The sequence below is a fragment of the Rissa tridactyla genome, chromosome 6 (genome assembly GCF_028500815.1).
Source record: "Rissa tridactyla isolate bRisTri1 chromosome 6, bRisTri1.patW.cur.20221130, whole genome shotgun sequence".
Lineage (NCBI taxonomy): Eukaryota > Metazoa > Chordata > Aves > Charadriiformes > Laridae > Rissa > Rissa tridactyla.
Window position 1 is genome coordinate 70,928,288 of NC_071471.1, and position 14,976 is coordinate 70,943,263.

At 42.9% G+C, this 14,976-nt stretch overlaps 1 protein-coding gene across 1 annotated transcript; it reads right to left on the reverse strand.

The window, feature by feature from the left end:
• Positions 1-990: 990 nt before the first annotated feature.
• On the reverse strand, positions 991-11,635 carry CLRN3 (clarin 3). The gene is made up of 3 exons (XM_054206126.1): positions 11,059-11,635; positions 5,094-5,273; positions 991-2,832 (listed from the first exon to the last, which is right to left on the reverse strand). The coding sequence occupies exons 1-3, from the start codon at positions 11,285-11,287 to the stop codon at positions 2,558-2,560; spliced, it is 684 nt and encodes a 227-aa protein (XP_054062101.1). The 5' UTR covers positions 11,288-11,635; the 3' UTR covers positions 991-2,557.
• Positions 11,636-14,976: the final 3,341 nt, after the last annotated feature.

A 14,976-nucleotide genomic window follows, 5' to 3' on the forward strand; every position in this document is an offset into this window, starting at 1 on the left:
GGGATCATTTTGAGCTTGAGAAGGAAAGTCTTTGAAATGAAACATTCAGACTAAGAATATCCAAGTAGCCTTGTTAGCCACCTACAACTTTACTATTTAAATTAGATTTTTTTTTTTTAGTGTTGTACTGACTGATCTGTAGTTCTCACAGACACAGGTGAGCTGTCACTACCCAGTGACTTTCCAGCGACATGTGTCTCTGCTGCTTCACACCGTACGTGTCAGCAGGTGACCTCAAGGTCCCTTGAGACTTCCAGAGTGATTTTTTTAAGAGCCAGGTGGCTCAAAACAGGCCAAAGGGGAGGCTTAGATGAGATCTGAGGAAGAAATTCTGTGCTGTGAGGGCGGTGAGCCCCTGGCCCAGGTTGCCCAGAGAAGCTGTGGCTGCCCCATCCCTGGAGGGGAAGGGGGGTTGGAACTAAATGGTCTTTAAGTCCCTTCTAACCCGAACAATCTATGAAAGCAGGAATGTTTGGGTTTTTTTTCTGTCACTTCTATGGCAATTAGTACTTCAGTGCAACAGAAATACCCAAGCAATGGTGAGCCACTGCTTTTCAAATCAGGAGCCCCTGCTCCTCCGGTATTTTTCTATTACCACGGCTTTATTTCTCTGCGAGCAAGAGCCTGACACCAGCGTAACTGTATCGTGTGACGGCTGCTGGCCGAGTGCGCCAGCGACAGATGCGCGCTGAAACGGTATGAAAATTTTTTGCAGCCCCAGCAGAACCGGGGAATGCCTGGCTTCGCGCCAGCCCCGCTCGCGGGCGCCCGGGATCTGACGGTTCAACGGCAATGTTTACAGCACGGAAAAGCAGTTCTAGGCATGGTTCTTGTCAGCAGCGGAGAGCAAATAACATCTCTCATCTTGGTGACCTATGCTGCCCCTCCAGTCTCAGAAACCCTCTTTTATTTTATTTCCTCCCCCCACCACCACTCTGCCCTCATCACACTTTTAGTCAGATGCTGCAGCAGGATGGAAAAGCTGTCTGCTTTGATTCCTTTGAAAGAACACTGGGCGCTTTAATCCCGGAACTTTATTTTTTGACACAAATAGGGAGAAGTTGCCTCTTGTGTCTTCTCATGCCCTCTTCAGAAATGCCTTTTTTCTTTTTCCCCCTCCATGAGCATCTCTTACATCACAGGACACCATACGACAGTGAAAATTGTATTGTAAAGGAAAACAACGTGATAAAAAAAATTGCTCTCGTAGTTGCAGAGGGGAGGAGCGAAGGAGCAGAAGGTGCTGACCGCCGTTTTGCACGGTGCACTTCTCCTGGGGCACGTGCACAAGCGTGATTTTGCACGGTGGCGTCTGTCCCCAGGTCACATCCGTCTGCTCGCTTTCCCTTGGAGGGGGGCGATAGGAAGGGAGCTCCCCACTTCTGTGCAGCTCTGCAGTGGTGTGTCTTTCTGTGCATATTAAATACCAATTAAAATGGGCATAGGGATGGTACTGGCCATAACCACCTCTAATAAAGCCCGCCACGTGGCATTTGTGTCGGGACAAAGTCTGGCGTAGCGGGTGGGAAAGTGTCGGCCACACCTGCCCAAGGTGCAGCTTTGCCTGTTGCTGTTGATGGTAATCAAGGGTCTATAAATAACCTGGAACAGCATTCGCTAATATTTCCACAAATTAACTGACAAGTGCTGGGCTCCTCTGCTGTCTTGTGTAGGCCATGGCCCTGTCTCCACCCCAGCCACGGACGAAAGCACTGAGCAAAGGAAGCCTGGACGGGGTCAGCGCTCCTGCCGTCGGGAGGGTTGATGTGAAGGTGACTGACCCCAAGCGAGTTTGGCCAAGTGCTCACTCTCCTGTTGGTGGACAGGATCCCGCAAGCCTGCCTGTGATCACCGGGGCAGTGCCATAGGGACCTGCAGGAGAAGATCCCTAAGCAGGGAAGGGTCAGCAGTAAGAACTGCAGGACAAAATGAAGCACTGATATCTTAATGACCATTTCTCATTGTCCCCAGTGTTCCTGGTGTTTGCACTGTTTCTGCCCTTTGAATCCCAAATTACAACCAAAACAATGTCTCTGATCTTCCTGTTTGGACCCAAAGGGTGAAGGAGAAATGCATTCGTAAGTGCTGATGTTGGTGCACCCCTGTGGAAAGCCAGGATGGCCACCTCGGCTCTGTCCTGTGGTCCAGAAAATCCAAAAAGTGGGAGTGGGAACCAGCCCCTCTGTGCTGTGTGGGCAAGAGGGCAGCAGTCCTCTTGGAAAGGTGGTGGTATGGAGAGGAGGAACCCTTCTAAGAGTGAGTTTTCACAGTGATCCCTCTGGAGAAGAGCAGAGCCCTAAGGTGCATGAGGTCCATTCCTTCGGGACGGTGCTGGCATCGTGCACTTCAGGCCATATCTACTCGGAGGTGTTTCGGCAGCACCTTTACCAATAGAAACTTCTAAGTATTACATTAAGACCTAAGAAAAAATCAAATTGCTTTGAAGACAAAAAAGGCTATTTTGTTAATTGAACTATTTACACAGCTTCGATTTGAATGGAAATGATCAGCCATAATTGTCCATATTAAATAGTAATTTTTCTCTTCAGTGGTATCCTTAAAAGAGAATGACGTCCTTTGGTGCATTTTCAATGGGTCTTTCCTGTTCTTTCTTCTTAGAATATCTTGCATGGTCATAGAAATATATGATGACGATAGAAGCAATGTTCAGAAAAATGATGAGCAGCATGATCCAATATGAATATCCATAAGTGTGTTCAGATTTGACATATTTCTGCAGAGCAGAAAAACATCCATGGGCCAATTCTATAGACAGGCCATTTCCTTCTATGTTCACAGGAAAAAGTATCATGGCTATAAGTATGAAGATTCCTAGAAAATATAAATATAAATGTTAGAGGTGAAACTGTAATACTATTTATTAGCTACTTGTAAATAGTCTACTTAAATTGGTTAGAATTCATGGACAAAAATTAATCTAGTACTTTCCATTAGTAAAATATGCGGGTGTTTAAGGAATTTTTGTCCCATCTAATAGTATCTGCCAGCTGTTTCAACACTGGCATATCTTGTCAATGTTTGGACATTGTCATATTTTCTGCTAAATTTAATGGTTTCTCACTGACTATTCTTAGATAAGGCCATTTACTGTAAAATTTTTTTTCACTGAGTTTAGTGCTGATGAGTAAATATATTTACCCCTTTGGTGATTTGCCTATTACATATGAGCCCAAAGTCATGGGGTGTGTGGTACCACAACTGGATAAAACCCCTGTCTGCGTTCAGGGTTGGCCCAGCTTTGCTCAAGAGCTTAGACTTAGAAACGTCATGTTCTTTCCAACCCAAATTACTCAATGACTCTGCGATGAGCCAAAACGCAATGTCTTAGATCTCTGTCTACTTCCTATAGCTGCCTGAATATGAGTGGAGTTCGGTTACTTTGCCATTTAGCTAAGTAACGCATTTACATCTCCACTTTCATAGTGCTGATGGCCGTATAATCTCCGAACATTGGTGAGAATATTTCTATTCCTTCCTTCCACATGCAACACGTTCCTACTGAAACAGGTTCAGGTTTTTGCAGGAGGACACTGGACTTTTGGGACATCTGCTAGGAGAATTCGGAACCTTCAACATACGCTCACACATCAAACGACACATGATTTTTCATAAAAAAATGCCCATGGCAAAATAGACTTCCAGGTCATAGCAATTCCAGGGCTGTAAAAAGTAACCACAATTCTCAGTCAACATGAGGGTTTACTTTCTCACTAATATTTATTTTGGCAAGCCCCTGGTCCTTTCATTTCTGGTCAAAGCTTGCAGATTCTGGCCAGGTAAGGGTGCTGGGTTCAGGAAACAAACAACTTTCTCATGTGGTGAGACAATGATCTGCTTGTCTCAAAAGTGGAATAATTGTCTAATCTAGACTTTTGCTCACTTTTCTTGTTGTGTTTCAAGGCATCCACAGCTGTTTCAGCATCTGTCTTTATACACTATGTTAGACATGGCTGGAGACAAAGGGGTGAGTTTCACACCCCCACCTGTACTTGCTATGATTAAGACGACGTTAAGACTACGTATCTAGATGAATCCCTTTCCACAAAGGTCTGATTTTGGCAAAGGCAGTTCATGGTACATGGCTCGAGGGAGAGCAAGCTCCCGCTCCACCAGCAGAGCACCTTCAGCCATGAAGAGCTTTTGAAGGACAAAACACCCATGCTGAAGTACTCTGTAATCAGATGTCTTTAAAGAAATTTTTCTGCGCGCAAACCTAGTGTTAGAGGGAGGTGTAATCCTCTTGAGACAAATTGAGTGTGAGAGCTGAAGTCATTACCATAGCAAGATGAAGAGGGTAGGAAGCTGCATGAGGAGCAGCCAGGCTCCTAACGAGGGGTTACACCTCCAGGGAGCTGTTTGACTGAGTTCACATGTCTAACAACTCAGCATTTCTACCTCTTTTTTTTTTTTTTTTTTTTTTATCCTTAGGGAATGTTAAAACTTACTTTGATAAGTTAAAGTGTCTTTTTGAGAAGGAAATACATTTTTCTATGACTCAGTCCCTCTAACTGCCGCCTGCCCGCCATGTTGATGCTATTGTGGATGTTTTCAATTCAATACATTTTTCAGAAATGAAGCTAGAGTCCAGCCTGTAGATTAGACCTTAGAGGCCTAATTTGGTATGGAGGTAACCCAGCAACAAATATGCTACAAATACTATAAAAGAGTGACACAAGGTCTTAAAGAGGTCACAAATTGCACCGTAGTCACATCCAGTGCATACTATTCTGTTAAATTTTTGCTCTGTATTTGCCAGTGAACTCTGTTCTCAATGTGCATCGCGCATGAAATGATGCTACACCTATTGGGCCTTTTCCATTTCCATTTTTACTGCCAGTGAATCCAGACTCCTACTGACCGATGGTGCCACTTCGAGTAAATAATACTGTTTTACTGGTACTTAAAAGATAGTTTTCAGCTATTCCAGAAGACACTGTTAAAAACCAAAATCAGAATACTTTTCCAAGTGTTTCCTTTTATAGATATATTTTTCTTATTCTTGGGATTGATGAGGATACTGTATTCAACCATATGGTGGGCAGAAAGTGGTCAGCACGGGACGCGTTACTCACCGCATAGGGAATTCCAGGTATAGACTCCGATGGGTCCCAAAAATGTCTGGTAGGGATTACTGACAGCATTAGTGCAGGTAAATCCAGAACTCAGAAGGGAAACCAGTAAACCGAGAACCAAAATCACGATAATTGCAGTGACGGTGCTTTTCGCCTTGGTGTTGCTCAGGTTAGCTGCAACTGAAATACAGCATTGATGATCAGCGCAGTCCAGCGGGCTCGACGACCTCATCACTTACTGACAGGGTTGTAATTAAAAGCTAATAACCAGAGATTTCGCTGAACGTGACCCCAGATCCAAACTGGGATGAAGGAACATTAGCCTGAAATAAGCGCCTGTCTGCTAATCCTGCAGGAACACAAACTTTCCAGGCATTGGGTTGGGTAGTAAACTTATTTCTTGATAACTCTGTAAGTATTTCCTCTTTACAAGGCCAGACAGAAATTTGATGCCTAAATCAGATCAGAAAACTAGGTGTTTCTCTGCCCATTGCTCCTGAGATATCTGCCAGTTTCTACACTTGCCCAATTTAAAACTTGGCTCCAATTGTAGATTATTTCTTTTTAATAGAGCAGCAGTCCCCCTCCTACAAAATAAAACTGACAAGGGGAACAGCTTCTAAAAGTCCAGTAAAACCATTAGCCTGGAAGGGATAGGTGCATTTGTAGGACAAACGTAACTGAACATGGTCATTCCCAGACAGACGAGGCATGGTTGGCCACCGGGCTGGTGTTCATACCCTGACTAGATTTGTCACTTGCCGCGTCCTGCAGAAAAAAAATTGGAGACAGTACTTGCTCTCCTCTTTTAAAAGAAAGGAGCAACTCCTGCTTTGTTTTCATTGGGAGGACTGGACACATGGGATGCTCTGGCTCCCAAGGGCCTGTGCTTCATGGTCACGGCTGGTGGCCCTGGGCTCGGCAAGGGGAGAACGTGGACTCCCAGCTGCCGGCTCAGCCCTGCCCTGGGGCTCCTGTGCTCAAGGTCTCCACTCCTGAGGCCACGTGTCAAGGAGTCTTAACATGGAGCATCTTGGCACCTCTCCTTTTTGCTCAGTCTTATTAGAGTTTGTACTGTAGATTGTCGCCTGGTGTAGCTTCTGTGGGTACCACACCCACATGGCTGGCCATGTGTACTTGGCACGTGTAGTCACCCCCTCCAGGACTGTAATTGGTTTTATTGGTTTCGCCTAAATCCTTCTAGTCATTTGATATGTTGCTGATAATAAGAGACGCAAATGCTAAAGCAAGATACTCAGAGTGTGATTGCAGTATAGCTGCCTGGAAATATTTTCTTTTCCGTCTTTCAATTTAAAGATTGAAAAGGCAACTATACCGTGCCTGTGGCTGCCTTACCCTATAACAACTAAGACAACAACGTTTTCAAGCTCTGTTCAAATGGGTGTTGTGGTAGACAGCCATCTGCAGGAAAACTTCCTTTCTAGGGTACTTTTAATAGAAAGCCATTACGGCAGAGTATTCAGTGCATAAATTAGAGAAATTATAGCAGTAAAAAGATCAACAAGAAATAGTACAAACCCCATAAGAAGAAAACAAAGACTCATAACAATACAAAGAGCTATGGGAAATAAATTAAAAGGAGAGCTTGTCTCTCGATTTATCTAATATTCCCGGCAGAAGTTAATTTCTGTTGGAGGAAATGGTAGGTAAGGATGCAAATTTAAGCAATTCTAAAAGAATAGGAAAGACGGGTGTTCAGAAAACATCCCTCAGTAAATAGAGGTGAGCACGGCACCGGCTGCACCGTGCCCTCGTGCTGAGGCGGCGTTACTGCTTGGGCATTGCTTAGTTCGGGAAATAAGTTTGGAGCCAAATCAGACAGGTTTGGCAGCCTCATCTAATTTTGTCACCCAGAACATCTCCAGAATTGACTGGCTACAGCAATTGCACCCCCTAATTGATCGCGTTCATCTCTGACGTTGAGTCGCAGTTTAGGGGATGTAATTTTGTCAGACTCTGCCTGTTGTAATCACGCCTGCGACAGCGTAAGACTCAAGGTTGTAAATAGAATGCTGTTTTCGTAGTGGCAGATATTTTTTTCTAAATAAAGCAGTCTGTGCAAACTGCAGGAACCTACAGTCACTGATCTACTTGAACGGGATCGATAGTAACCCACAGCTGGATAACCTTGGCATCAGCGTAAAACAGCTTAATGCCCAAATGAAAGGAGAGGGTTTTGCCTTTGCCGGATCTCTCCTAAATTTTCTGCATCTTCATTTTTTTTTTTTTTCACCTTTAACTCTCATATGGTTGGATAGAATTTCCTGAATTTTTACTAACCTGAACGTGAATGACGTTTTAGCTGAGAGGCCTGAGGTCTTTTCTAAGCTTGCTTATCTGACAGCTTTTATGAGGTCTATGATCACTTATGGCACATAACTAATTGTTCATTAACAAAAAAAAAAACCAAAACCAAAAACAAACCAAAACAAAACAAAAAAAAAAAAACCAAAAAACAAACCACAAAGTAGAATTCAACCTATCTTTCCACTTTTCAGGAGATCCCATAGCACAGCTGGAACCTGATGATACCATTAATGAAGTTCCAGCAATTTTCAAGCATTTGTTATGTATTTAAGAGTTGGAAAGTTAATAGATTCCTCTCTGTTAGGGCAAATTTCAAAGACTTCCTCGTGTGCTGTTGGCCTCGCTGGTTCCAGTAGTTGGATAAATCCTGGTTTTACGGGACTTCATGGGAGTTCTTCTTCCGGCACCTTGCTCACAATTTTTACGTGTCTGACTTAGAAACAAGCAAAGCTGGAAACCAGCTCTGGTGCAGACTGTTATATTCATAGGTGGTTCCTTTCTAAGACAAATCATTAAAACAGCTAACGAAGACTCTACGGACTTGAGTTATTAAATAACTCTTACATTCTGCCAGACCATTCTGCTCGTCCCCAGAGCCTCTGAAGTAGCTGTATTGATTTATCGCTCTATTAAGGTCGTTCATGGCAGTCTGTTAAAGAGGCAACCGCGACCAGGCAGTTCATGCACTGTACACTTGCAGAAACCATATTCTTTTGCTTGTCTTTTATTTTTATGCCCAGAAATTTCCTTTAATGTTGTGGGTTTCAAAATAATAAGCTATGGGCTTTGGACAGGCTGTTGAGCATCTACTTTTCTACGGCCACTAATAAAAGCCCATGTGGGCTATTGCTAACAAGTACTCTGCACCCCCGAGCTCCAAGCTATTGTCTTTGATTGACTCTTTCACGATTTCCATTCTCCTCGTCTCGCACCCAAATATGACAATGCCATTTGAGAAACGCACTCAGGGTGTGCAGCAGAGACCCCCAGCCAGGCCGTACTTGCTGAGCGACAGACCAAGCTGTGATTTAAAAGGATGCTTATAACTCTTCTTACTGGTGTCTAAAATGTGAGAGTGGAGAAAGCACAGCACTTCGTTTCTCCCTAGCGCAGGCCATCCACTTACTGAAGGATATCGTCAAACAAAAGGCATCTACTGTCTTAGGAGGACCCAATTATTTGAATTTAAAAATAGTATGTATGCAAATCTGTGAAGTATCTCTTCTATTTCAAGAATGTACAGAATTAATATAAAAAGTGACAATCCTGCCTCCATAGAGCCTAAGAATTAATTTAAAATCAGTTCCTTTCATCTAGGATATGTGCCCAACTGAACTGGTGAGGGGTGTGGGCAAATCCATATTTAGACTATTGATAAAGCACGACTTTCTTTCAGCAGCTGTTGAAGGCAACTAGCAACTCCTGAAGATCCCTCGTTTTGTTCATCCCCAAATGGCTTAAATTTGAGAATTTAGACGATATTTTGTAAATGGTAAGCTCAAAACCCTAAATCTGCTGGGGGGAAACTGCCACCACCAGCAAAATGCATGCAGACCATGCAAAGAACGGAAACCCTTTACCGATGCAAGTGTTCTGGGAGTGCTTGTCATTAATTGTAATTAAAATCTGTACATCGGTAGCGCCCAGGCGCTGGGATTGGGTTGTGTTAGCTGCTGTGCAGACAAAGGCAAGACACGTGCCCCGAATTCCTGCCAGATTGCATCCTTGCCCTGCAACCAGCTCTCCGCGGGTGGACTCCTGGTTTCACGCGGAGCCCGATTAAAATCAGCAAGTCGGCCCGCGTGGGGCTTGAGCCAACTGGCGTGGGGAGATACAATCGTCTATAAACTATTTTTATAAGTGCGTATTTACTCTTCTAAAAATTACTTTGATTATTCTGATATGACTGTAAATAAACTGCTTTGAATGACTTGTGATTTTGTATTTATTGTGGAATGATCTCAATATATCCTGTATGCTCTGCTAGGAACACTGCTGTGTTCGGCTTTTTCGTGCCAATATAATTGTTATAATACGAAGTGGCTTGTGTGATAGAGCTTTGGCACTGGGGTAATTTGGGTGCTGTTCGTTCGGATACAATTTCTGTACTAAATTCAGGTGGGAAAGAGCTTGGAGATGGGAACCACCTGGACGCTCAGGTCTGCTGTGCTCTACCTTGGTGGCTTCTGTGTGATGGGACATCTTAAAACAGCCTGCCAGAAAAGGAAAATAATTTTGACCTACTCCTACTCTTCCAAATTGTCATTAGTTTTCTTTTGACTGACTTTTTTCACTTTCGCACGTGTATATCTGCATCTTTGAACTCGGTGAGACAGCAATATACATAAAATCAGTGCAAATCCTTGACCCTCGCAGCAGCTTTCAGGCTTATCTACCTTTGGCCTTTTTGAATGATTTTCTTCACATCAGCAGAGCTACTTTTGCGTAAAGTTAAGTAAATCTTTGCGGAACTGCGAGAAAACAGTATTGAGTCTGTGGTTCATACTTGGTATGCACAGTTTCTTGTCTCTGTTTTGCTTTTTCTCACCTTTTGCTTCTCATACCAGGATTTTTCATTCTTGTCTTAACTTTCTCCAAGGTTGCTCTAGGTAAAATCCCTTCTGCTCTTCCCCTTATTTTTTAACTTTGTTTTATTCTCATCTAGCATCTCTCGTCCCTTATCTCTCATTTTTTCTCTTTTCCTTAATTATTTAACCATTTTTTTTTCTTTTTTTCTTCTGCAGTAATTCTGCCATTGAGGATAAAGACCAAGAACTGCGGATGCACAAAAAGTAAGATCTCTTGTATACATCTGTTGGGTATCAACATAAAATACAGTTCAATTTGAATCTACTGGATGTTTGCTCAACTTTTATTCCAATAACCTTGTTTCCAAAGATCATCTCAGAGTTTTTTTGGGAAGCCATGATGACGAGGAGTCACCTGAAAATTGCACCTTGGGTGGGGGAAGAAGGGCCTTATAAAAGATGACAAACTATGTTGTAATCGATACTTCAAGGTCTAGCATAAAAAAACCCAAAACACATGAGCAAGCATAAGATTTGAAAATACTACCCAAATGGTTAAGTTTGATAACAGCGCTTAAAAATGGAATGGTGTGCTTTTAAAGGAAGAAATAAAAGGGATACTGTCATTAACGTGCAGATCCAGCACGGGTATAAACACCATATATATCTAAATTATTGATTTCAGTGTTTGGTTCTTTTCCCTTCAGCAGCCTCGTAAAACCTTCTTCTGTAAAAACGATGCTAATTTGACAGGAGGTGGCAAAAATGTTTTAAATCAATTCATTTAACAAAACAAAATTTAAAAAAAAATCCCGGAAGATGAATTAGGTTCGTAATCCTTTGACAAAATGGTAACGGAATGTTGCTTTTCTGTTCCTCGCTGAAAGCTTCTGAAAATTAAAATCAATTTTACATACAGTTCCTATTCTGTACTTTTTCCTTGTTCCAAGGCACAGGCCCAGATCACAGGTAATTAGAAGTTGCTATTGGCAAGAATTGTTCTCACTTATTATCGTCACAGATGAATACACGAACAAGCCGTGGCTCCTACGTCCATCACCTGCATGAGCAAGAAGATGCCATCCATTTCCAGGCACAAAACCACTCACCTTGGAAAATCTTTTCTGGAACCAGAAGTCCCGCATCGACAAGCTGTTCGCAGGTGCCGCTGAAAAGTCCGTAGGTGAGACTCACCGTAACGCTGGAGTTTGTCCCAGAAAAGTGAACCTTGCTGCTCACCCAGTGCTGGGTGGCCAGAACAACACAAATGAACACAAAAGAGCAAGCGCAGGTCACAAAAGCGGCTGCAAACATGCCTGTTTTTTTTCTGGACGGCATTTTGTCAGGCAGAGATTTTCCACCGGTTCAGGGTGTTTACTTCTCTTTGGTCCTGTTTAGCATGAGGTTGTCTCCGCCTTCTCGCTACCCGGGATCCGCTCTCTGTGCAAGCAGAAAGTCACCCTGGTGAACTTTAAGCGAACAGCTGTGGTAATAAAAATGTAAAATAATTGAACTTTGGTCTGGAGAAAAGGTGTTGCCATAGTTACAACCAAACCAGCCTGGCAAAGGCCGGGAGGAATCATCGGCGGATGATTTATGATTGCCTTGCCGACCCGTAGCTCTTCAGATCAGGGCTCTGGAGACATCTCCTACAGCCCGACACCTGTGGGGCCGGGGCTCCCCGCTCGCCTCACCCCGCTCTGCGGGAGGTTTTGCTCCTTATCAAAATTTTCTGGCCCATTCTTGCTTTTTTTCTCTTAAAAGGCTGATGACCAGGCCGGAAAGAATTTTTGCTAAATCTCTATCTAATTTGTTACAGCAAAGATTAATAAAATATTCCTTTTCTGTTCAAATGCCCACCTTGCTCTTTGTGAAAAGTCTGGGTTGGTCTCGGGTTTTGGGGGAGTAAGGAGGTTCTACCTACTGTCAATACCTTATTTTCTAAGGAAGAGCTGTAATTCTTAATTAAATTCCATATATTTTCATGCAGTTACTATGCACGTGTCAGGATAAAGTAAAAGAGATTCCATTTGCTTTTATTTCTATTAATTATAATGCCATTATCCCATGTTATACTGAACCCATGCTTCTGGATCATCCGGAGTTTTTTTAATTAACCTCTAGAAAGCAGACTGTTTTAACAGTGCTGCTAAATAAACCTGTTGAGTTATCTTTCCGAAGCTTGTTTGTACTCTCAAGGCATCGAGAGATTAAAGTTTTATGAATTTGAAACGGCAAAGAATTTCTTGGGGGGAGAAAATACCTGTTCTGTAACATGGTGATATTATATTGTAATTGTTGTAGTGTTATGATTTCTTGATTCAAGACTTTAAAGCCCTAATCACATTTAAAATCAATGTGTTTTATTTCTGGGATGTCCAACTGGTCTTTAGTATGGATACGGTCTTGTGTATTTTTTTTTTCCAAATTATATGGGACTTTAATGATACTTTTGATGCCATTGCTTTTAAGAATTTATAAATTTTTATTCATAAATAATTTATATATGTATATACATATTCATATTTTTTTTATATATATATATTCATCTATGTACTTACGTAACGCAGCAGAAATCAGTCGGTATACAGTTTAAGCACCAAAGAGCAAAGAGAAGCTTTTCAGCCCTTCTAAAGAAATAAGAAACAAAGAGCCCTGCCTCTCATTTTCTGTCCAGTACTTCAGTTAAATTTTAACCAGAGCAGTACGGGTAAACTTCATTAGACTGATCCACCCCTACAGGTTTATTATTCCAATAGTTCTGTTCCCTGTTTAGTTGCATGCAAAGAGCATAGTCCAAGTATTTACAGTCCGAGGATATCTTTTAATAAACCAAGGTAAAAAAGTGGTGCTGCTTGTCCCTTACAAAATATATTTTAAATATACTTGTTTAAGCATGGATATTTGTCTTGGTACTAACTTCAAGGGAATAAACTTTCAGGTGCTGCTCAGTGGTTCTCCTTTGGTGGACTTGGGAGAACTAAATTTAAACGAACTGAGCACCCGCACCTTTAAAAACGCTAAATAACAGCGGCTAAGAGCTGCGGCGGCCGGCCTATGGTTCCTTTCTAAGAAATCTCATTCAATTATATTTAGTTTTCAGTGACTCACCTCGAGTTTCTGCGGCTCAAATCATTGAAACTCTCCTGTGGCTAAGGGAATTGCTCTGGAAACATGTTTGTAATTTACCTTTTTCTTCCCCGTCACCCTGAAGTTAATCTATTCTCTGCCCATGGTACGATTCCTGGTGTCTTTTTTTCTCGCAGCTCACTAAAAAAGCATCATATAACTTGTAATGAAAATTGTAGTTTGACATGACACACCTCATCACTTGAGAGAAAAGAGAAGAGATTGGTTTCCCCCAACTCAGAGAAGACGTTTCCTGATCAGCACCTTCCCAGCTCTGCCCCCCCAGCGCCGACTCATCCCTGCACACCAGCCAAACGGAAAAATCAGAGTAATTCGTTATGTATCAGATGGACAGCAGAGAGATTTGGAATCCTTACTATATAAAATTACTCATTGCCTTGTATTTTTAAAGGTAGACTATGTGAGTATTTCACTTCTGTTTACATACACAAGTTAGTTTGCTTTAAGCAACCAGATATGTAAAAATATAAAATTAAAGCTTTTAATTGCAAACGTTTCAAATACACGTGTTTTTCTAGGTTACAAACGCATTCTTACATGTGAAAAAAATAATCACATGGTGGTTTGTTGCTTTGCCCACAGCTCCTGAGGGATGCCATGCCATCTCCTGAGGGATGCTGTTGTCACCTCCGGGCTGTAGTGGGCTGGGTCCTCGGGCTTGCTCCCAGCTCACTCGCAGGTAAGTGTGCTCACCAGCAGCTGGGGAAACGCAAGGTGAAGCCACTGCAATTTATTTTCTGTTCTGCCCCAACCACAGATCACAGAGTCACAGAATGGTTTGGGTGGGAAGGGACCTTAAAGGCCACCCAGTGGCACCCCCTGCCCTGGGCAGGGACACCTCCCACCAGCCCAGGTTGCTCCAAGCCCCGGCCAACCTGGCCTTGAACCCCTCCAGGGATGGGGCAGCCACAGCTGCTCTGGGCAACCTGGGCCAGGGGCTCACCGCCCTCACAGCAAACAATTTCTGCCTCACATCTCATCTCAATCTCCCCTTTCAGTGTAAAACCATTCCCCCTCGTCCCATGGCTCCCCTCCCTGCTCCAGAGTCCCTCCCCAGCTTTCCTGGAGCCCCTTTAGGGACTGGAAGGCTGCTATAAAGTCCTCCCAGAGCCTTCTCTTCTCCAGGCTAAGAAGATGTTTTTTCAGGTGTTTAGTGATGGTTTAAAAAATTGCATATTTAATTAAAATATTTCAATTAAAAAACAATTGACAGGTGGCAAGATGATTTAGCAGAGTGGTTGGCAAACAGTTGTGCCGATATTTGTGATTTTCCTTGGACACTGGCTTGGTGGTACACCCTTGTATGTCACACAAAGCTGCCACATCCTCTTTATTTTCCATGTCCACTTGCAGAGGGGCTCAGCATCTGAGGTGGCAAGATCCTTGAGCTGCACTTGGCCCCAAAAGGAGTCAATAAATCTCCCCACGAGGCAGATGGATGCGCAGCACTGTAGGGTCAGGCCATGCAATACCAACATTGCCTCTGCCTCTTCTAAGATGGATAAATTGTAATTCAAACGCATTGTTATAAATGTACAATAGAATACGAGATTGATTTTTTTTTCTCTGGTGGCTTTGCAGGCAGCATTCTGAGAGGTGGCAGAAATAGGGGTTTGTTTATGCCTTTTGGACGGGGTGAGGGAAATCGGATAAAGCATCATGAATTTTATTGTAGCTGGAGATGAAAAATTTGAAGCTCAACTGAACTGCAAAATTGTTGCAACAGCTGTTTGGGAAAGTGAGAGGGATGCGATCACAACGCTTTTTGTGTCTCCATACCTTGTGCGGTGGATTTGTACTACTCCATCTTCTGATTTCCTTCTTCTCTTGCTCTGACCTTTCTTCCAGCGCTATTGAAAAAACCCCCACCCAAACAT